The following is a 22,327-nucleotide window of genomic DNA, read 5'->3' on the forward strand; positions in this document are numbered from 1 at the left end:
GACAAAGACCTGAGGGCTTTCACCTCCTGGTCACGTTGGATCCTGCCAGAGCAGGCCAGCCTGGGGTGAGGGGCTGTGAGCAGCCTGATCTGGAGCCTCCCCCCGTGCTGGCACCTGCAGTTCAGCCCTGGCCTTGGGCTGCACTGTTGGCCACCAGGCCTGGGGGAGCCTGAGGTGGCTTCCTGGGGTGAGTGGGGACCTGCCTGGTCCCTGCAGCCTGGCCTGGTGCTTGGCAGGCTCTGCCTGAGCCTGTCACCCCTGGGGCACCTGCTCTGCTGCCCTTCCTTGGGAGCTGTTGGGCAACACCCCTTGTCCTCCCCTGTGGCACCTGGTGTACCTCCCTCCCCCAAGAATCCCTCCTCTGCTGCTTCCCTGCACATGGGCTGGGAAGAGCAGGGCTGGGAAGGTAAAGCACAGGATCAGACAGGGATGTTGTTGCTGCAGCATCTTCCAGTCAGCGAGGAGGGGAATATATAAACCCTCAGCATGGTGCATGTTTCAAGAGATGGAAAGAAAAAAATATGTGGAGGCACGTGTATGATCCAGTGTCTGCATGGGTGTAACTTTGTGCTGTGATGAATGTGATAACTAGTCAAAATGAAGCTGCATTCAGGATTTTCCAGGTGTTCAGGCCTCCTCCTGCACTGTCCACAGGTACAGAAGCCCTGTGGACTTCAACTCACCCCCCTGGCCCAGCACAACCTTGCTGTTAATCTTTGATACCCAGATCTGACTCATGGAGACTGAACCAAACAGACTGCAGAATTTTCATTAGGTTGGCCCAACTTATTCTGCATCCTCATGTCTCAAATCACATTTTCTAGCATGCATGAAGTGCAGGAGGGCACCCAGGAACTTGTAGAGAAACATGACACTGTTCTCACAAGAAGGTGTTTTAAAGGTGCCTGGAAATTACAGATGAACAGGGAGGGTGAGGGGTATATGACTTGATACCATATCGTAAATGCACCTCTAGGAGCTGGTTATGACTTTCAGTGCCAAGTTTCACAGCTTGGTGTTAAAGAATTGTGTTTATTGGGAATAAGGCAGGGTGATGGAGCCATTGCATAATTGATGTCACTAGGGATTCCATGACATCCAAGCCTGTATCGTTTCAGGTTCCCACCACAACAGCACAGGGAAACGTGTGTGGTCAACACAGCACAGCTTTCTGCATTCAGAAAGAGGAACTGAGGTGCAACAGGCCACCCACCTCCTCTGTCCACTGCTCAGGGATGAGCCCAGATGAAGGGGTTCTCAGGCAATCCCTTTCTCCCCTCTGGGAGGCAGCTGTGCTGGGCCACAGAGGGGCTTGGTGGGAATTCCTGTTGCCTCAGCACCAGGAGATGGAGGCGATGGACCTCCAGCCCTTCAGGCCCTGGAGATGCATTTCTGCTGGGTGAACTCTCCTTGTGATGCAGGCATGTCCCTGCTGCAGGTGTGGGATAAACCCTTAGGAAATGGTGGCCTGGAAGCATCTGCCTTAGTTCTGCTCTGGATCCAACCAGCTGGGCTGTGCTCAGCCAGCTTCTGTTTTCACCCGTGCCACTGGGAAGGGAGAATCCATCTCCACTTTTCACTGGGTGCTTCTCTGCCCAACAATTGCATCAAATTTGACTTCAGTCATCTTCCTCAGCAAATTCAGGGCACGTTCTGGAAACACCCTGGAAGAGATAATAACATGATGTAGGATGTGCAATTTAAATCATGGGAGCAAGGGGCACTGCAGGTGAGGGAAGAGCTGGTCTGGGAGCAGGATGTGTGCACACACACATAGCCTGGCACCAAGACTTAAACCAGAAGTTATTTCCAAAGAACCCACAGCCCACACCAGATCAGTCTGACTGCTTTAACTCCCATCCCATCCATCTCCTCTTATGACAGTTCCAGGACAGGCAGCTTCCTGACATGATTTAGGTTGCAATATTGCTGCAAAATACAGACACTTGGATTTGCCTTTTTTCATGCTTTCCAAACCTTATCTGGTTAATTTGGGGAATTCTTGGAGGTGAAAAAACAAACAAGCCACCCCAAACATCTTTACACCTCCTTGCAAAGGGAAATTTGGAGTTAGATCCAAGTTTGCTGGCTTTCACAAAGAAGAAATTGCCATGTGTTTAATGAGGTTCTGGAGAAGTTAACTGGATACCTAACTCAGGTGATGGGCTATTCATTCTATGTTTGGAAGCTGAGCTCTGAGGAAGACACTTCCTCAGCAGAGCAGCTACACTGGATATTAAAGATGTGTGAGAGGACAGATCTTGCTTTACATGTCAGAGAGAAGCAATAGAGCCCTTTGGAAGCAATTTTTCAAGCCTCTGTGATCTCAGTCTTTGGTGTTGACATGAAAGAAACAAAACAGCAAGAAGCAGCAAGTCCTCAGCTCTTCCTGGAATACTTTAATACACTGGGGCTGCTGGTTCAGAGAAAGTGTTTGGGTTTTTTTTGCAGGCAGAAGGGAAGTAGCAATCTGTGAAGAAAAAGTGTTCTGTTGTTCTGCCCCTCCCTGCCCATCAGCCTGCAGAGGGAGACCTGTGAGAGCACTCAACAGAGCCCTTCCCTGGAATGTGTCCGCTGTTGTCGTTAGAAAGATCCAAAGTGCTGTTTGGTTAATTGGTGAAGTGTTCTTAAACAAAACAGTCTTGAATCACATGGAACACGTTCTGAGGGTTGTACACTCAGCGAGTTATATTTGAGAGACAGGGAGTGTGTGTTGAGTTGGTGGTTTGGCTTTTTCTACTTACCTTTCAAAAAATAATGCAAGGCGTTGATTTGATGGAACAAAAACCATCTTCTGGTTGGTCAGTATCCCCTCCATCAGGGCCTCTGCAACTTCTTCAGCCTCCAGAATCTTCCCAAGCCTGCAGAGGAAAGCACCAGGTCAGAGCTGGGGTGGCAGAGCAGGGCTGGGGCTGGCTGAGGGAGGACGGGTCCCAGGGGCACCAGCTCGGGGCTCCCACGTGCAGCCATGAGCACAGATCCTCCTGAGCCCCTCGTGCCCACTGTCTTTCCACAGGCAGCTGGGATGCAGGGCCTAAAGCTGGGGCTGATCTCTAGTGCCTGCAGAGAGGGCAGCACAGGGAAGCAGAGCTGGGCACTTACCTCGTGCTGGGGTTTTTGACAAACCCCGTGTTTATAAACACTGGACACAGACACGTGGTTTTGATTCCATCCTTTCCCAGGGCAGACAGCTCCTCTGTCAGAGCTTTATGAAATCCAACTGCAGCAAACTTGCTTGAGCTGCAGGAGGGGAAAAAGCACAACTGAGAAGGCAGAAATACTGCTTCTAGCTCTCTAGAAAGGGGAACGGGGAGGGGCTGTTTGCCAAGGGGTGTGTAGGGAGAGGACAAGGGGCAATGGCCTTAAACTAGAGCAGGGCAGATTGAGGTTGGATATCGGGAAGAAGTTCTTTACACTGAGGGTGGTGGATCACTGAACAGGCTGCCCAGAGAGGTGCTGGAGGCCCCATCCCTGGAGAGATTCAAGGTCAGGCTTGACCAGGCTCTGACCAACTTGATCTAGCTAAAAATGTCCCTGTGCACTGCAGGGGGGCTGGACTAGGTGGCCTTTAAAGGTCCTTTCCAACCCCACAAGTTCTGGGATTGTGTGAAAAGATCACACAGTAGTGACTAGGAGGCAAAAACCCCCAAAGTAGGGCAGCTGAGAGACATCTCAGAGACTAATCCTGAGCTTCCCTGTGCCACAGTGCAGTGCTGGGTTGGGTACTGCTGCTTTGGGCAGCAGCTGTGACACACAGAGCAGGTGGCTTTCAGAAACAGTCACCTTAGTTGCAAACAGATGAATGTCAGGCATGTTTAGAAAATTCTAACTCCTGTGCATAACTCAATGAGCTTTCCTCTTTCACATGTGAGCAGATTCTCAGAAGGAATGGAGCCCGAGTCAGGAAAAATGAAGAAGGATGGGCAGAGTAGAAATGGAGAACAACCTTCCACCATTTCTTGTAGCAAACAGGAGCATTGTGAGAGTCTGGAAATAGAGGAGCATGCTGCATGCCAAGGGTGAAGAACATTAATGTCACAGGAATTGATGTGGGTGAGGAGTGTAATGAACTGCAAACAGAACAAGAGCACCTGTGGACTGGCTGCTGTGGATCTGGACAGTGTGACCCCACTGAAAGCCCTGGCTGGGGAGCTCTCCCTTTGCTAGCAGCAACTGGCTCTCTGAGAAGGGAGTTTTCCATGGGGAAGGTGCTCTCACTGGAGCCACTGGTACAGAGGGCTCCATCTGGTGCAGAAGGACAATCCAGACCTGCGTGCCTCTGCTCACACTCAGAGATTCAGTTGCTTCTAGCAGAAGGAGCAATGCAGTGACCTCTCAGGTGATCCAGCTTGGTTGCTCACAGCACAGGGAGTATCAGCAGGTCTTTCCCTTCTAAAGGGAACTGCACAGGCAAGAAGCAGTGTCATCTCCTGATGGCAGAGGTATTTCTACACACTAGGCACCACCACAAGGGCAGAAGGAGGAGAAGCCACTCGTTAGGGCTTGACCTGACAACAGCACAACAACTCCCAGAAGCACTCACTGCTTTCTAAGATGGAGAAGGGAAGAGGGCACCTGTGTTGCCAGGCAAAAGTCTGGTGAGGGAGAGAGAAAAGAGCAGCTTTTGTTAGTTGGTGTGTGAAGGAATATTGTGGTTGCTCTGTGCTTGCTGATGGAGAAGGCACCATTTAAAACAAAGAGATGAAGACTGTAAAACCACTTACCAATAAGCCACCATGAAAGAAATCACAAAATGACCTGCTGCTGAAGCCACCGTGACGATGTGACCGTAGTTGTTCTTCATCATGGTTGGCAGAAAAGCTCTTGTGGTCTTGAAAGTCATTGGAACCAAGAGGCAACCATGGGGGAAGGAGGAAAAGAACAGTGTTTTCTTAGCCAGGTCCAACACTGACCCTGACTAATCACTAATGCAGTGGCTAATGCTTTGTGGCAACCTTTGTTCCCAACAGGCATATTTTGGGAAGTCAGCTGTAAACAGCCGATCCACACACCCTTCCTGTGCTGCTTTTTAGTTTTCAGATGTCAGCAGCAATGCTGCCCATGTCCCACCACATCATGTTCAGTAAAACACTCATCCTTCTGCAGCTTCTCCTCTCTGCTGCTGCAAACAGCAAGTCCTGAACAGCTGAAACCCTCCCACCCTGTAACCCCTGCTGGCAGCTGCCCTACCTTGTGGCTCATCTGTGGGCCTGCAAAGACCCAAGTCCCAGCTCTGACAGCCCAGCTGTGTCTCCTGGGCTCAGCTTGCTGGAAAAAAGCTGGGAGCAAGGCTGCAGAGATGAGAGAAGCAAATCATGAGGAAAAGACAGGATTGAAGGCAGGCTCAGAAGTAGTTGGAGGAGCCAGAAGGCAAAGAGGTGACAGAGCAAGGTGTAAACTGGGAGAGGAGAAGTGCCCAGGGAGACTGGCTGGGTTGGGAGAAGGGGTACAAAGATGGAGGTGGCCCTTACCCACATGTGAGCAAGGATGTTGACTTCAAACATTCTTTCAATCTGGTGGTCCTGAGTGGAGAGCAGGTCGGCAGCTGTAATCACACCTGCATTGTTCACCAGGATGGTGACATCCCCAACGTCCTTCTTCACCTGTTGGACAGAATAAAACCAGAAAGGGGCCTGTCACTTGATATCAAAAACATGCCAGGCTAGGGAAGATGAGAAGCAATTTCATTCCTAACCTTGTTTCTTCGAGAGGGAGGAAGATCAGCCACATTTCCAGATGTGGCAGGAACTGTGCAGTAGCACCACAAAATCTGGATTGGATCTGCTGCTTCTCCCTTAGTTACTGCCAGTATTTTTAGCCCCCCCCCCCCCAGCTCAGAAGTGCCACTGCACTTGTTTTCCTGGCTCCCCTGAAAGCTGAGCACCTTGGGCTGAGCCCTTGGACATGCCCCTGCTCCCCTACCTTCTCGGCAGCGCTGTAGATCTCCTCCCTCTTGCTGCAGTCCACCAGGAAGGTCTGCACGGGGGCTCCCAGCCTCTGGCACTCTGCTGCCGTGTCCTCAAGGCCGTGCTGTTGGAGGCAGGGCAGACAGACACTCGTGTGCAGCCGGGCCCTGCCTGCCTGGGGCTGCTCGGGCACCGCAGGGCACCAGGGACAGCCTGAAGGTTGGTCCTGGTCAGGGAACCCTGCCGAGCCCCAGGACAGCTCCTGCTGCCCAGGGAAAGAGCTGCAGCCAGGGGCTGAGAGAGGACTAGGATCACAGGGCCAGACAGTGGGGGGTTGGAAGAGAGCTCTGGAGATCATCTAGTCCGACCCCCCTGCCAGAGCAGGATCCCCATGAGCAGATCCCACAGGAACACGTCCAGGTGGGTTTGGAAGGGCTCCAGGGATGGGGACTCCACAGCCTCCCTGGGCAGCCTGTCCCAGGGCTCTGGTGCCCTCTGAGCAAACAAGTATTTTCTCATATTCAGGTTAAAGCTCCTTTGTTCCAGTGTGTGCCCCTTGTCCTGTCCCTGGACGCCCCCGAGAAGGGTCTGGCCCCGTCCTCCCGCCAGCCCGGGCAGCTCCGCAGCCCCGCTGAGCCCCGCGCTCCTCCCGCAGCCGCTCTCGGAGGGGCTGCTCGTCCCAGCTCGGCCAGGAGCCCCGAGCAGCCGTGGGGCCAGACGCCCGGGGCCGTGGGGCCAGACCCAGGGGCCGCGGGGCTCGGCTGGCGCTCAGCACCCAGCGCGGGGCCGGGCGGGACGGGGCGATGCGGGGCAGGTCCGTGTGCCCGCCCGGCCCCGGCCCCGGCCCCGGCCCCGGCCCCGCAGGGAAGGGCCCCGCACGCCCGCGGCTCCGCTACCTTGTTGATGTCCCACAGCACCAGCCGGCTCCCGCGCTTGGCGAACTCCAGGGCGGCCGCTCTGCCCACGCCGTGGCCCGCGCCCGTGACGAGCACCAGCTCCCCGCGGACAGACTTCCTGCGGGCGGGCAGCAGCAGCTTCGCCAGCGCCTCCAGGTAGGAGTAGAGCAGCGTGGCCAGGAACAGCAGCAGCTCCGCCAGCGCCCGCATGGCTGCCCCGGCGCTGCCCGGGTGAGCCCGGCTCGCTCTCCCCAGCGGGACGGGCTCCTTGCCCCAGGACCGACCCGCCCGCCCCGCCATGGCCGCCCCCGGCCCGCCCAGCATGGCCGCCCCCGCACGGAGCCCCGCGCCGCCATCTCTCCCCGCGGCAGCCAATCAGAGCGCGGCGTTAGCCCAGGGGGGCGGGCCCTTAGGAGGCCGGCGGGCCTCAGGCGCTGGGGATTGGCCCGCCCTCCGGCCAATCAGAGGAGGAGGGATCCTCCCCGCCCGCCGGGCGGGGCCGCGTGTGACGCGCTCGGGGCTTGTCCCGGCCCCGCTGGCGCCCGCAGCGCTCGTGCTGCGCGCGGGTCGGCCCCGCACGGGGAGCTCCGGTGGTGCCGCCCCGGACCCCGCTGGTGTCCAAGCCCAGCTCCCCCAGCGCCTGGCTGCTGAGCTTCCTGGGGGCCTCGGGAACAGGCAGAATCCCCAGGGCTGGAAAAGACCTTGAAGACCCTCAAGTCCCGCCTGTGACCAACACCCCCACATCTCCAGACCAGGGCACCAAGTGCCGCCTCCAGCCTGTCCTTGAGCACCTCCAGGGACGGTGCCTCCCTGGGCAGTCCCACCCGATGTCTGATCACCCTCTCCCTGAGGAACAGCTCAACTCACCCTTGTTCTGGCTTGTGCGGGGGTGTCTGGAGCCTCCACCAGAGCAGGAATGTTGGTAGGAAATGGGAGAAAGCTGCTTCCAGGCAGTTTGGCTGCAACAGTGTAACTGCAAGGGTTTGTTGAGAGAGGGTTGCTGCCCTTACTCCTTTGCTTCTCCTTCAGCAATCCAGAAGAATCATGTTCACCATGTTGCTGAGTGATATTTTGAGCTGCTTTGGGAGAAGTGATGGCTGCACGAACATCTGTCCTCTGCCCAGGATGAGGGGCAAGAGGCACAAGCTGGAACATGGGAAGTGCCAGTTCAGTGTGAGGAAAAGCTCCTTTAGCAGGAGGGTGAGAGAGCCCTGGGACAGGCTGCCCAGGGAGGGTGTGGAGCCCCCTTCTCTGGAGCCATTCCAGAGTCTCCTGTGGAATGTGCTCTGGGCCATCCTGCTTTAGCAGGGAGTTGGACGAGATGATCCCTAGAGCTCCCTTCAAAGCCTGACAGGTCTGTGACTCTGCATGAACATCTGTCCTCTGCCCAGAATCGCTCTCCAGTTCAGATTAGAGCTGTTGAAAAGGAGTTTATTTTTGTTCTCAGGGTGGCTTGGCTGCAGGGTTGCTGGTGCTGCCTGCGGGAGACTGGGCTGACTCCAGCAGAGGTTCAGAGCCAGGCCCTTCCTACTTTCCTCTTGGAGCTCCCTGCTGTTCTTGATGAACACATCACCCTTTGGGCCAGGCGCTCCCTGCCCAGCTCAGCGCTGCTGTCACTTCCCTGGCACAGGCTGCAGGCAGAGCTGTGGCTGGGACAGGAGGCAGGGAAGGCAGAGAAGCCCCAGAGAAGCCTCAGCTCCCAGAGACACTGGAGGGGCGGGCAGAGCCCAAGGGCAGAGCCCCTGCCGGGGCTCAGCAGCATCCTCAGCCAGGAGGGAGGTGCTGCTCCTCACACCTGGGCCTCAGCTTGGGTGGCTTCATGGAGCTTGCACAGGCTCCTGCTGGGCACCCATCATGGCCAGGCTGTGGGGTGAGCTTCATGTCTGCTGTGGGCAGGAAGGGACCTGAGGAGCTCTGGAGGCTTTTGCTGACTGCATTCTGTCCTTGGTGGTGAGGAGGCAAAGGCTGAAATCCTTCCTTTGCTATTCCTTGATGCCCAGCAGAAGCTTCCAGGCTCAGGCAAGGTGGGAAGAGCAAGTGCCTCTCAGTTGTGTCAGGCCTGTCCTCTTGGAAAGAGCTGGATATGGAGCTCAGAAAGGCCCCCTCCCTCTGGGGGTTGTGAGCCAGCAAGTGCTGGTGCAGCTGGAGTTGCACAAGTGTGTGGAAAGAGAGTCTGTGCTCCCAGAGGTCTCTGTCCCCCGTGTCATCAGGTGCTGTACTCCTGCACCCCAGGACAAAGACCTGAGGGCTTTCACCTCCTGGTCACGTTGGATCCTGCCAGAGCAGGCCAGCCTGGGGTGAGGGGCTGTGAGCAGCCTGATCTGGAGCCTCCCCCCGTGCTGGCACCTGCAGTTCAGCCCTGGCCTTGGGCTGCACTGTTGGCCACCAGGCCTGGGGGAGCCTGAGGTGGCTTCCTGGGGTGAGTGGGGACCTGCCTGGTCCCTGCAGCCTGGCCTGGTGTTTGGCAGGCTCTGCCTGAGCCTGTCACCCCTGGGGCACCTGCTCTGCTGCCCTTGCTCAGACCTGGTCAGGACTTCCCTTGCTGAAAGACACCTTGGGTTTAGAGAACTGTCTTTTATTTGGAATGAGGAGTGTTGATGGTGCTCATGCATAAGTGATGACATCACTAGGGATTCCATGACATCCAAGCCTGTATCGTTTCAGGTTCCCACCACAACAGCACAGGGAAATGTGTGGTCAACACAGCACAGCTTTCTGCATTCAGAAAGAGGAACTGAGGTGCAACAGGCCACCCACCTCCTCTGTCCACTGCTCAGGGATGAGCCCAGATGAAGGGGTTCTCAGGCAATCCCTTTCTCCCCTCTGGGAGGCAGCTGTGCTGGGCCACAGAGGGGCTTGGTGGGAATTCCTGTTGCCTCAGCACCAGGAGATGGAGGCGATGGACCTCCAGCCCTTCAGGCCCTGGAGATGCATTTCTGCTGGGTGAACTCTCCTTGTGATGCAGGCATGTCCCTGCTGCAGGTGTGGGATAAACCCTTAGGAAATGGTGGCCTGGAAGCATCTGCCTTAGTTCTGCTCTGGATCCAACCAGCTGGGCTGTGCTCAGCCAGCTTCTGTTTTCACCCGTGCCACTGGGAAGGGAGAATCCATCTCCACTTTTCACTGGGTGCTTCTCTGCCCAACAATTGCATCAAACTTGACTTCATTCAGCTTTTTCAGCACATTCAAGGCACGTTCTGGAAACAGCCTGGAAGAGATAATAACAGAGGTGGCACTGTGGGTGAGAGAAGAGCTGGTCACACACAGGGACTGGCACCAAGACTTAAACCAGAAGTTATTTCCAAAGAACCCAAAGCCCACACCAGATCAGTCTGACTGCTTTAACTGCCACCCCACCCATCTCCTATCAGAGTTCCAAGGCCAGTTATCTGCAGGGCAGTGTTGGGGTTGCAATATGGCTGCAGGATCCAAGAAGGTTCAAGACTGAGCAGAGACAGGTGGGTACTGAGTGTTTTACACTCTGAAAAGCAGCAGGGCTGAGGAAGGATGAGATGTTAAAACTGAGCTGCAGTTGCTTCCCTGGGATTTCTTCTCTCATGAGTCACCTCTCTTGCTGTCCTCCTGCCCCAAATGCAGACAAATGAGCCAAGTTTTCCTCAGGGCTTTTCAGCATTAGGTCTGACTTGTCTACACTTCTGCAGACTTGGACTGTTCACCAGGCAGCACTCGGAGATGCAAAAAGACTGAAAAGCTTTTTCCCTCTGCCTGGTGTCAGGTTTTGCCAACAAGGTATCACCACATCTTCCAGGAAATACCATGGAAGGTAACTGAGAAGTGAAGGTAGTTGTTGTGATGTGAATGCCAGATTTGGAACCTGAGCTCTGGTAAAAAAGCCTCCTCAGCAGAGCTCCTCTGCTTGATGTTAAGGATGTGTGGGAGAACAAGTCTGGCTTTTTCCACGGCAGAGAGAGGCAAGAGAGCCCTTTTAAAGCCACTTTCCCAGCCTCTGAAACCTCAGTGTTTGGTGCTGACATGAAGAAACAAACACAAATCAACTGCAGGTCCTCAGCTCTTTCTGGAACTGCTGCCAGGGCTGCTGGCTGAGAGAAACTGTTGTTTGCAGCCCCATGGGACACAGCAACCTGTGAACAAAAGTATCCTCTTGTTCTGCTTCTCAGCTTGTAGAGCACTTCTGTACTGAGAAGAGTTTGGTGCAGAAAGTGGGTCACAAAGACCTAGGAGAGGGCTCAGAAAAATCTCTGTCTTGCCTGCTCTTGCCATTAGAAAGAACCACTGCTGTTTCACCACCTTGTGTGTTCCTCTCCTACAAAAATGCTTCAGGTGGGGGCTTGTTTAAGAAATTATCTTCTCTCCTGCAGACAGTTCCTTATTTTATAGTTCTCACAGGCATATTGATGTACAAATCTGCACTGATGAGTAACTGAGCATAGGGATGTCAAACACTGAAGTTAATACCAAATAAATGAAACTGGATTGAATGGGGTCCATTCTGAATTGAGAACTGAATTCAGAGCTGCCCAGCTCTCATTCCAGGATTTCTCTATCTGGCCATTTCGTACCTTTTACTGTCATGAGTGCAAAATACAAAAAAAGGCTGACAACTTAACCTTGAATCAGATGTTGCAACTCGGAGGGCTGCACGCTCAGTGAGCACTGACAGTTTTTCCCTCCTCGTCTATTTTTCATTTTTTTCCTACTTACATTTCAGAAAGCAACGCAAAGCTTAGATGTGGTGGCACAAAAACCATCTTCTGGTTGGTCAGTATCCCCTCCATCAGGGCCTCTGCAACTTCTTCAGCCTCCAGAATCTTCCCAAGCCTGCAGAGGAAAGCACCAGGTCAGAGCTGGGGTGGCAGAGCAGGGCTGGGGCTGGCTGAGGGAGGACGGGTCCCAGGGGCACCAGCTCAGGGCTCCCATGTGCAGCCATGAGCACAGATCCTCCTGAGCCCCTCGTGCCCACTGTCTTTCCACAGGCAGCTGGGATGCAGGGCCTAAAGCTGGGGCTGATCTCTAGTGCCTGCAGAGAGGGCAGCACAGGGAAGCAGAGCTGGGCACTTACCTCGTGCTGGGGTTTTTGACAAACCCCGTGTTTATAAACACTGGACACAGACACGTGGTTTTGATTCCATCCTTTCCCAGGGCAGACAGCTCCTCTGTCAGAGCTTTATGAAATCCAACTGCAGCAAACTTGCTTGAGCTGCAGGAGGGGAAAAAGCACAACTGAGAAGGCAGAAATACTGCTTCTAGCTCTCTAGACAGGGGAACGGGGAGGGGCTGTTTGCCAAGGGGTGTGTAGGGAGAGGACAAGGGGCAATGGCCTTAAACTAGAGCAGGGCAGATTGAGGTTGGATATCAGGAAGAAGTTCTTTACCCTGAGGGTGGTGGGTCAGGCTTGACCAGGCTCTGACCAACCTGATCTAGCTAAAAATGTCCCTGTGCACTGCAGGGGGGCTGGACTAGGTGGCCTTTAAAGGTCCTTTCCAACCCCACACGTTCTGGGATTGTGTGAATGGCCTAAAAGATCACACAGTAGTGACTAGGAGGCAAAAACCCCCAAAGTAGTGCAGCTGAGAGACATCTCAGAGACTAATCCTGAGCTTCCCTGTGCCACAGTGCAGTGCTGGGTTGGACACTGCTGCTTTGGGCAGCAGCTGTGACACACAGAGCAGGTGGCTTTGAGGAAAAGAGTGCAGCATGGAGTCTAAGTGAACTCCAAAAAAAACCCAGACCATCAATGGACTGACTGCTATGGATCTGGACAGTGTGACTGTAAAACCACTTACCAATAAGCCACCATGAAAGAAGTCCCAAAATGACCTGCTGCTGAAGCCACCGTGACAATGTGACCGTAGTTGTTCTTCATCATGGTTGGCAGAAAAGCTCTGGTGGTCTTGAAAGTCATTGGAACCAAGAGGCAACCAAGGGGGGAAGAAGGAAAAGAACAGTGTTTTCTTAGCCAGGTGCAACACTGACCCTGACTATCTCTAATGAAGTGAGAAATGTTCTGGCTAATGCTCAGTGCTGCACTGCACCTTGGATTCTGAGAGCCACAAAGACCCCTGTTCACTGGGGTCTTGGCTCAAGGAGCCAAGAGGGGAGATGGTGACACAGCAGGGTGTAAACTGGGAGAGGAGAAGTGCCCAGGGAGACTGGCTGGGTTGGGGGAAGGGGTACAAAGATGGGGGTGGCCCTTACCCACATGTGAGCAAGGATGTTGACTTCAAACATTCTTTCAATCTGGTGGTCCTGAGTGGAGAGCAGGTCGGCAGCTGTAATCACACCTGCATTGTTCACCAGGATGGTGACATCCCCAACGTCCTTCTTCACCTGTTGGACAGAATAAAACCAGAAAAGGGCCTGTCACTTGTTATCAAAAACATGCCAGGCTAGGGAAGATGAGAAGCAATTTCATTCCTAACCTCGTTTCTTCGAGAGGGAGGAAGATCAGCCACATTTCCAGATGTGGCAGGAACTGTGCGGTAGCACCACAAAATCTGGATTGGATCTGATGCTTCTCCCTTAGTTACTGCCAGTATTTTTAGCCCCCTCCCCCCCAGCTCAGAAGTGCCACTGCACTTGTTTTCCTGGCTCCCCTGAAAGCTGAGCACCTTGGGCTGAGCCCTTGGACATGCCCCTGCTCCCCTACCTTCTCGGCAGCGCTGTAGATCTCCTCCCTCTTGCTGCAGTCCACCAGGAAGGTCTGCACGGGGGCTCCCAGCCTCTGGCACTCTGCTGCCGTGTCCTCAAGGCCGTGCTGTTGGAGGCAGGGCAGACAGACACTCTTGTGCAGCCGGGCCCTGCCTGCCTGGGGCTGCTCGGGCACCGCAGGGCACCAGGGACAGCCTGAAGGTTGGTCCTGGTCAGGGAACCCTGCCGAGCCCCAGGACAGCTCCTGCTGCCCAGGGAAAGAGCTGCAGCCAGGGGCTGAGAGAGGACTAGGATCACAGGACCAGAGAATGGGGGGTTGGAAGGGAGCTCTGGAGATCATCTAGTCTGACCCCCCTGCCAGAGCAGGATCCCCATGAGCAGATCCCACAGGAACACGTCCAGGTGGGTTTGGAAGGGCTCCAGGGATGGGGACTCCACAGCCTCCCTGGGCAGCCTGTCCCAGGGCTCTGGTGCCCTCTGAGCAAACAAGTACTTTCTCATATTCAGGTTAAAGCTCCTGTGTTCCAGTGTGTGCCCCTTGTCCTGTCCCTGGACGCCCCCGAGAAGGGTCTGGCCCCGTCCTCCCGCCAGCCCGGGCAGCTCCGCAGCCCCGCTGAGCCCCGCGCTCCTCCCGCAGCCGCTCTCGGAGGGGCTGCTCGTCCCAGCTCGGCCAGGAGCCCCGAGCAGCCGTGGGGCCAGACCCCCGGGGCCGTGGGGCCAGACCCAGGGGCCGCGGGGCTCGGCTGGCGCTCAGCACCCAGCGCGGGGCCGGGCGGGACGGGGCGATGCGGGGCAGGTCCGTGTGCCCGCCCGGCCCCGGCCCCGGCCCCGGCCCCGGCCCCGGCCCCGGCCCCGGCCCCGGCCCCGCAGGGAAGGGCCCCGCACGCCCGCGGCTCCGCTACCTTGTTGATGTCCCACAGCACCAGCCGGCTCCCGCGCTTGGCGAACTCCAGGGCGGCCGCTCTGCCCACGCCGTGGCCCGCGCCCGTGACGAGCACCAGCTCCCCGCGGACAGACTTCCTGCGGGCGGGCAGCAGCAGCTTCGCCAGCGCCTCCAGGTAGGAGTAGAGCAGCGTGGCCAGGAACAGCAGCAGCTCCGCCAGCGCCCGCATGGCTGCCCCGGCGCTGCCCGGGTGAGCCCGGCTCGCTCTCCCCAGCGGGACGGGCTCCTTGCCCCAGGACCGACCCGCCCGCCCCGCCATGGCCGCCCCCGGCCCGCCCAGCATGGCCGCCCCCGCACGGAGCCCCGCGCCCCCATCTCTGCCCGCGGCAGCCAATCAGAGCGCGGCGTTAGCCCAGGGGGGCGGGCCCTTAGGAGGCCGGCGGGCCGCAGGCGCTGGGGATTGGCCCGCCCTCCGGCCAATCAGAGGAGGAGGGATCCTCCCCGCCCGCCGGGCGGGGCCGCGTGTGACACGCTCGGGGCTTGTCCCGGCCCCGCTGGCGCCCGCACGGCTCGTGCTGCGCGCGGGTCGGCCCCGCACGGGGAGCTCCGGGGGTGCCGCCCCGGACCCCGCTGGTGTCCAAGCCCAGCTCCCCCAGCGCCTGGCTGCTGAGCTTCCTGGGGGCCTCGGGAACAGGCAGAATCCCCAGGGCTGGAAAAGACCTTGAAGACCCTCAAGTCCCGCCTGTGACCAACACCCCCACATCTCCAGACCAGGGCACCAAGTGCCGCCTCCAGCCTGTCCTTGAGCACCTCCAGGGACGGTGCCTCCCTGGGCAGTCCCACCCGATGTCTGATCACCCTCTCCCTGAGGAACAGCTCAACTCACCCTTGTTCTGGCTTGTGCGGGGGTGTCTGGAGCCTCCACCAGAGCAGGAATGTTGGTAGGAAATGGGAGAAAGCTGCTTCCAGGCAGTTTGGCTGCAACAGTGTAACTGCAAGGGTTTGTTGAGAGAGGGTTGCTGCCCTTACTCCTTTGCTTCTCCTTCAGCAATCCAGAAGAATCATGTTCACCATGTTGCTGAGTGATATTTTGAGCTGCTTTGGGAGGAGTGATGGCTGCACGAACATCTGTCCTCTGCCCAGGATGAGGGGCAAGAGGCACAAGCTGGAACATGGGAAGTGCCAGTTCAGTGTGAGGAAAAGCTCCTTTAGCAGGAGGGTGAGAGAGCCCTGGGACAGGCTGCCCAGGGAGGGTGTGGAGCCCCCTTCTCTGGAGCCATTCCAGAGTCTCCTGTGGAATGTGCTCTGGGCCATCCTGCTTTAGCAGGGAGTTGGACGAGATGATCCCTAGAGCTCCCTTCCAAGCCTGACAGGTCTGTGACTCTGCATGAACATCTGTCCTCTGCCCAGAATCGCTCTCCAGTTCAGATTAGAGCTGTTGAAAAGGAGTTTATTTTTGTTCTCAGGGTGGCTTGGCTGCAGGGTTGCTGGTGCTGCCTGCGGGAGACTGGGCTGACTCCAGCAGAGGTTCAGAGCCAGGCACTTCCTACTTTCCTCTTGGAGCTCCCTGCTGTTCTTGATGAACACATCACCCTTTGGGCCAGGCGCTCCCTGCCCAGCTCAGCGCTGCTGTCACTTCCCTGGCACAGGCTGCAGGCAGAGCTGTGGCTGGGACAGGAGGCAGGGAAGGCAGAGAAGCCCCAGAGAAGCCTCAGCTCCCAGAGACACTGGAGGGGCAGGCAGAGCCCAAGGGCAGAGCCCCTGCCGTGGCTCAGCAGCATCCTCAGCCAGGAGGGAGGTGCTGCTCCTCACACCTGGGCCTCAGCTTGGGTGGCTTCATGGAGCTTGCACAGGCTCCTGCTGGGCACCCATCATGGCCAGGCTGTGGGGTGAGCTTCATGTCTGCTGTGGGCAGGAAGGGACCTGAGGAGCTCTGGAGGCTTTTGCTGACTGCATTCTGTCCTTGGTGGTGAGGAGGCAAAGGCTGAAATCCTTCCTTTGCTATTCCTTGATGCCCAGCAGAAGCTTCCAGGCTCAGGCAAGGTGGGAAGAGCAAGTGCCTCTCAGTTGTGTCAGGCCTGTCCTCTTGGAAAGAGCTGGATATGGAGCTCAGAAAGGCCCCCTCCCTCTGGGGGTTGTGAGCCAGCAAGTGCTGGTGCAGCTGGAGTTGCACAAGTGTGTGGAAAGAGAGTCTGTGCTCCCAGAGGTCTCTGTCCCCCGTGTCATCAGGTGCTGTTCTCCTGCACCCCAGGACAAAGACCTGAGGGCTTTCACCTCCTGGTCACGTTGGATCCTGCCAGAGCAGGCCAGCCTGGGGTAAGGGGCTGTGAGCAGCCTGATCTGGAGCCTCCCCCCGTGCTGGCACCTGCAGTTCAGCCCTGGCCTTGGGCTGCACTGTTGGCCACCAGGCCTGGGGGAGCCTGAGGTGGCTTCCTGGGGTGAGTGGGGACCTGCCTGGTCCCTGCAGCCTGGCCTGGTGCTTGGCAGGCTCTGCCTGAGCCTGTCACCCCTGGGGCACCTGCTCTGCTGCCCTTGCTCAGACCTGGTCAGGACTTCCCTTGCTGAAAGACACCTTGGGTTTAGAGAACTGTCTTTTATTTGGAATGAGGAGTGTTGATGGTGCTCATGCATAAGTGATGACATCACTAGGGATTCCATGACATCCAAGCCTGTATCGTTTCAGGTTCCCACCACAACAGCACAGGGAAACGTGTGTGGTCAACACAGCACAGCTTTCTGCATTCAGAAAGAGGAACTGAGGTGCAACAGGCCACCCACCTCCTCTGTCCACTGCTCAGGGATGAGCCCAGATGAAGGGGTTCTCAGGCAATCCCTTTCTCCCCTCTGGGAGGCAGCTGTGCTGGGCCACAGAGGGGCTTGGTGGGAATTCCTGTTGCCTCAGCACCAGGAGATGGAGGCGATGGACCTCCAGCCCTTCAGGCCCTGGAGATGCATTTCTGCTGGGTGAACTCTCCTTGTGATGCAGGCATGTCCCTGCTGCAGGTGTGGGATAAACCCTTAGGAAATGGTGGCCTGGAAGCATCTGCCTTAGTTCTGCTCTGGATCCAACCAGCTGGGCTGTGCTCAGCCAGCTTCTGTTTTCACCCGTGCCACTGGGAAGGGAGAATCCATCTCCACTTTTCACTGGGTGCTTCTCTGCCCAACAATTGCATCAAACTTGACTTCATTCAGCTTTTTCAGCACATTCAAGGCACGTTCTGGAAACAGCCTGGAAGAGATAATAACAGAGGTGGCACTGTGGGTGAGAGAAGAGCTGGTCACACACAGGGACTGGCACCAAGACTTAAACCAGAAGTTATTTCCAAAGAACCCAAAGCCCACACCAGATCAGTCTGACTGCTTTAACTGCCACCCCACCCATCTCCTATCAGAGTTCCAAGGCCAGTTATCTGCAGGGCAGTGTTGGGGTTGCAATATGGCTGCAGGATCCAAGAAGGTTCAAGACTGAGCAGAGACAGGTGGGTACTGAGTGTTTTACACTCTGAAAAGCAGCAGGGCTGAGGAAGGATGAGATGTTAAAACTGAGCTGCAGTTGCTTCCCTGGGATTTCTTCTCTCATGAGTCACCTCTCTTGCTGTCCTCCTGCCCCAAATGCAGACAAATGAGCCAAGTTTTCCTCAGGGCTTTTCAGCATTAGGTCTGACTTGTCTACACTTCTGCAGACTTGGACTGTTCACCAGGCAGCACTCGGAGATGCAAAAAGACTGAAAAGCTTTTTCCCTCTGCCTGGTGTCAGGTTTTGCCAACAAGGTATCACCACATCTTCCAGGAAATACCATGGAAGGTAACTGAGAAGTGAAGGTAGTTGTTGTGATGTGAATGCCAGATTTGGAACCTGAGCTCTGGTAAAAAAGCCTCCTCAGCAGAGCTCCTCTGCTTGATGTTAAGGATGTGTGGGAGAACAAGTCTGGCTTTTTCCACGGCAGAGAGAGGCAAGAGAGCCCTTTTAAAGCCACTTTCCCAGCCTCTGAAACCTCAGTGTTTGGTGCTGACATGAAGAAACAAACACAAATCAACTGCAGGTCCTCAGCTCTTTCTGGAACTGCTGCCAGGGCTGCTGGCTGAGAGAAACTGTTGTTTGCAGCCCCATGGGACACAGCAACCTGTGAACAAAAGTATCCTCTTGTTCTGCTTCTCAGCTTGTAGAGCACTTCTGTACTGAGAAGAGTTTGGTGCAGAAAGTGGGTCACAAAGACCTAGGAGAGGGCTCAGAAAAATCTCTGTCTTGCCTGCTCTTGCCATTAGAAAGAACCACTGCTGTTTCACCACCTTGTGTGTTCCTCTCCTACAAAAATGCTTCAGGTGGGGGCTTGTTTAAGAAATTATCTTCTCTCCTGCAGACAGTTCCTTATTTTATAGTTCTCACAGGCATATTGATGTACAAATCTGCACTGATGAGTAACTGAGCATAGGGATGTCAAACACTGAAGTTAATACCAAATAAATGAAACTGGATTGAATGGGGTCCATTCTGAATTGAGAACTGAATTCAGAGCTGCCCAGCTCTCATTCCAGGGTTTCTCTATCTGGCCATTTCGTACCTTTTACTGTCATGAGTGCAAAATACAAAAAAAGGCTGACAACTTAACCTTGAATCAGATGTTGCAACTCGGAGGGCTGCACGCTCAGACAGTGAGCACTGACAGTTTTTCCCTCCTCATCTATTTTACATTTTTTTCCTACTTACATTTCAGAAAGCAACGCAAAGCTTAGATGTGGTGGCACAAAAACCATCTTCTGGTTGGTCAGTATCCCCTCCATCAGGGCCTCTGCAACTTCTTCAGCCTCCAGAATCTTCCCAAGCCTGCAGAGGAAAGCACCAGGTCAGAGCTGGGGTGGCAGAGCAGGGCTGGGGCTGGCTGAGGGAGGACGGGTCCCAGGGGCACCAGCTCGGGGCTCCCACGTGCAGCCATGAGCACAGATCCTCCTGAGCCCCTCATGCCCACTGTCTTTCCACAGGCAGCTGGGATGCAGGGCCTAAAGCTGGGGCTGATCTCTAGTGCCTGCAGAGAGGGCAGCACAGGGAAGCAGAGCTGGGCACTTACCTTGTGCTGGGGTTTTTGACAAACCCCGTGTTTATAAACACTGGACACAGACACGTGGTTTTGATTCCATCCTTTCCCAGGGCAGACAGCTCCTCTGTCAGAGCTTTATGAAATCCAACTGCAGCAAACTTGCTTGAGCTGCAAGAGGGGAAAAAGCACAACTGAGAAGGCAGAAATACTGCTTCTAGCTCTCTAGACAGGGGAACGGGGAGGGGCTGTTTGCCAAGGGGTGTGTAGGGAGAGGACAAGGGGCAATGGCCTTAAACTAGAGCAGGGCAGATTGAGGTTGGATATCAGGAAGAAGTTCTTTACCCTGAGGGTGGTGGGTCAGGCTTGACCAGGCTCTGACCAACCTGATCTAGCTAAAAATGTCCCTGTGCACTGCAGGGGGGCTGGACTAGGTGGCCTTTAAAGGTCCTTTCCAACCCCACACGTTCTGGGATTGTGTGAATGGCCTAAAAGATCACACAGTAGTGACTAGGAGGCAAAAACCCCCAAAGTAGTGCAGCTGAGAGACATCTCAGAGACTAATCCTGAGCTTCCCTGTGCCACAGTGCAGTGCTGGGTTGGACACTGCTGCTTTGGGCAGCAGCTGTGACACACAGAGCAGGTGGCTTTGAGGAAAAGAGTGCAGCATGGAGTCTAAGTGAACTCCAAAAAAAACCCAGACCATCAGTGGACTGACTGCTATGGATCTGGACAGTGTGACTGTAAAACCACTTACCAATAAGCCACCATGAAAGAAGTCCCAAAATGACCTGCTGCTGAAGCCACCGTGACAATGTGACCGTAGTTGTTCTTCATCATGGTTGGCAGAAAAGCTCTGGTGGTCTTGAAAGTCATTGGAACCAAGAGGCAACCAAGGGGGGAAGGAGGAAAAGAACAGTGTTTTCTTAGCCAGGTGCAACACTGACCCTGACTATCTCTAATGAAGTGAGAAATGTTCTGGCTAATGCTCAGTGCTGCACTGCACCTTGGATTCTGAGAGCCACAAAGACCCCTGTTCACTGGGGTCTTGGCTCAAGGAGCCAAGAGGGGAGGTGGTGACACAGCAGGGTGTAAACTGGGAGAGAAGTGCCCAGGGAGACTGGCTGGGTTGGGGGAAGGGGTACAAAGATGGGGGTGGCCCTTACCCACATGTGAGCAAGGATGTTGACTTCAAACATTCTTTCAATCTGGTGGTCCTGAGTGGAGAGCAGGTCGGCAGCTGTAATCACACCTGCATTGTTCACCAGGATGGTGACATCCCCAACGTCCTTCTTCACCTGTTGGACAGAATAACACCAGAAAAGGGCCTGTCACTTGTTATCAAAAACATGCCAGGCTAGGGAAGATGAGAAGCAATTTCATTCCTAACCTCGTTTCTTCGAGGGGGAGGAAGATCAGCCACATTTCCAGATGTGGCAGGAACTGTGCAGTAGCACCACAAAATCTGGATTGGATCTGCTGCTTCTCCCTTAGTTACTGCCAGTATTTTTAGCCCCGTCCTCCCCAGCTCAGAAGTGCCACTGCACTTGTTTTCCTGGCTCCCCTGAAAGCTGAGCACCTTGGGCTGAGCCCTTGGACATGCCCCTGCTCCCCTACCTTCTCGGCAGCGCTGTAGATCTCCTCCCTCTTGCTGCAGTCCACCAGGAAGGTCTGCACGGGGGCTCCCAGCCTCTGGCACTCTGCTGCCGTGTCCTCAAGGCCGTGCTGTTGGAGGCAGGGCAGACAGACACTCGTGTGCAGCCGGGCCCTGCCTGCCTGGGGCTGCTCGGGCACCGCAGGGCACCAGGGACAGCCTGAAGGTTGGTCCTGGTCAGGGAACCCTGCCGAGCCCCAGGACAGCTCCTGCTGCCCAGGGAAAGAGCTGCAGCCAGGGGCTGAGAGAGGACTAGGATCACAGGGCCAGACAGTGGGGGGTTGGAAGGGAGCTCTGGAGATCATCTAGTCCGACCCCCCTGCCAGAGCAGGATCCCCATGAGCAGATCCCACAGGAACACGTCCAGGTGGGTTTGGAAGGGCTCCAGGGATGGGGACTCCACAGCCTCCCTGGGCAGCCTGTCCCAGGGCTCTGGTGCCCTCTGAGCAAACAAGTATTTTCTCATATTCAGGTTAAAGCTCCTGTGTTCCAGTGTGTGCCCCTTGTCCTGTCCCTGGACGCCCCCGAGAAGGGTCTGGCCCCGTCCTCCCGCCAGCCCGGGCAGCTCCGCAGCCCCGCTGAGCCCCGCGCTCCTCCCGCAGCCGCTCTCGGAGGGGCTGCTCGTCCCAGCTCGGCCAGGAGCCCCGAGCAGCCGTGGGGCCAGACGCCCGGGGCTGTGGGGCCAGACCCCCTGGGGCCAGACCCCCGGGGCCGTGGGGCCAGACCCAGGGGCCGCGGGGCTCGGCTGGCGCTCAGCACCCAGCGCGGGGCCGGGCGGGACGGGGCGATGCGGGGCAGGTCCGTGTGCCCGCCCGGCCCCGGCCCCGGCCCCGGCCCCGCAGGGAAGGGCCCCGCACGCCCGCGGCTCCGCTACCTTGTTGATGTCCCACAGCACCAGCCGGCTCCCGCGCTTGGCGAACTCCAGGGCGGCCGCTCTGCCCACGCCGTGGCCCGCGCCCGTGACGAGCACCAGCTCCCCGCGGACAGACTTCCTGCGGGCGGGCAGCAGCAGCTTCGCCAGCGCCTCCAGGTAGGAGTAGAGCAGCGTGGCCAGGAACAGCAGCAGCTCCGCCAGCGCCCGCATGGCTGCCCCGGCGCTGCCCGGGTGAGCCCGGCTCGCTCTCCCCAGCGGGACGGGCTCCTTGCCCCAGGACCCGCCCGCCCCGCCGCCCTCGCCCTTCTGACTGCCGAACCGAGCCGGGCCCTGCGGCGTCCGCCGGCGGCGCCGCCTTCCCGGGGCGGGCCCGTGTGTGCGGGATGCCCGCCTCGGCGCCGCTCCCGCCGGGCGCGTTCCCTTTCCCCGCCGCCGGGAGGCGCCCGGGGCA

General features: G+C 56.6%; 1 protein-coding gene across 5 annotated transcripts; it reads right to left on the reverse strand.

Moving 5' to 3' along the window:
* Positions 1-1,012: 1,012 nt before the first annotated feature.
* HSD17B11 (hydroxysteroid 17-beta dehydrogenase 11) lies at positions 1,013-22,196 on the reverse strand. 5 transcript variants are annotated; one of them, XM_051618828.1, is made up of 7 exons: positions 21,877-22,185; positions 5,923-6,030; positions 5,472-5,603; positions 4,725-4,831; positions 3,103-3,240; positions 2,745-2,861; positions 1,013-1,664 (listed from the first exon to the last, which is right to left on the reverse strand). In XM_051618828.1, the coding sequence occupies exons 1-7, from the start codon at positions 22,084-22,086 to the stop codon at positions 1,577-1,579; spliced, it is 900 nt and encodes a 299-aa protein (XP_051474788.1). In that variant the 5' UTR covers positions 22,087-22,185; the 3' UTR covers positions 1,013-1,576. The 5 variants fall into 5 exon arrangements, with proteins under 5 accessions (XP_051474788.1, XP_051474787.1, XP_051474792.1 ...); XM_051618827.1 differs by lacking the exon at positions 21,877-22,185 and adding an exon at positions 6,803-7,070; XM_051618832.1 differs by lacking the exons at positions 1,013-1,664; positions 2,745-2,861; positions 3,103-3,240; ... (1 more) ...; positions 5,472-5,603; positions 5,923-6,030 and adding exons at positions 9,362-10,010; positions 19,024-19,140; positions 19,382-19,519; ... (1 more) ...; positions 20,515-20,646; positions 20,966-21,073 and having other exon boundaries at positions 21,877-22,196.
* Positions 22,197-22,327: the final 131 nt, after the last annotated feature.

The sequence above is a fragment of the Apus apus genome, chromosome 4 (assembly GCF_020740795.1).
Source record: "Apus apus isolate bApuApu2 chromosome 4, bApuApu2.pri.cur, whole genome shotgun sequence".
Lineage (NCBI taxonomy): Eukaryota > Metazoa > Chordata > Aves > Apodiformes > Apodidae > Apus > Apus apus.

What these genes read in the sequence shown, in the direction of transcription:
- HSD17B11 (XM_051618828.1), bottom strand. Translation starts at nt 22,086, where the DNA reads ATGCGGGCGCTGGCGGAGCTGCTGCTGTTCCTGGCCACGCTGCTCTAC. An exon ending in TCTTTCATGGTGGCTTATTG is followed by an intron (nt 3,241 to 4,724) that starts GTAAGTGGTTTT and finishes CCCCTCCTGCAG; the next exon opens with CTCAAGCAAGTTTGCTGCAG. An exon ending in CTTGCATTATTTTTTGAAAG is followed by an intron (nt 1,665 to 2,744) that starts GTAAGTAGAAAA and finishes TATCTCTTCCAG; the next exon opens with GGTGTTTCCAGAACGTGCCC.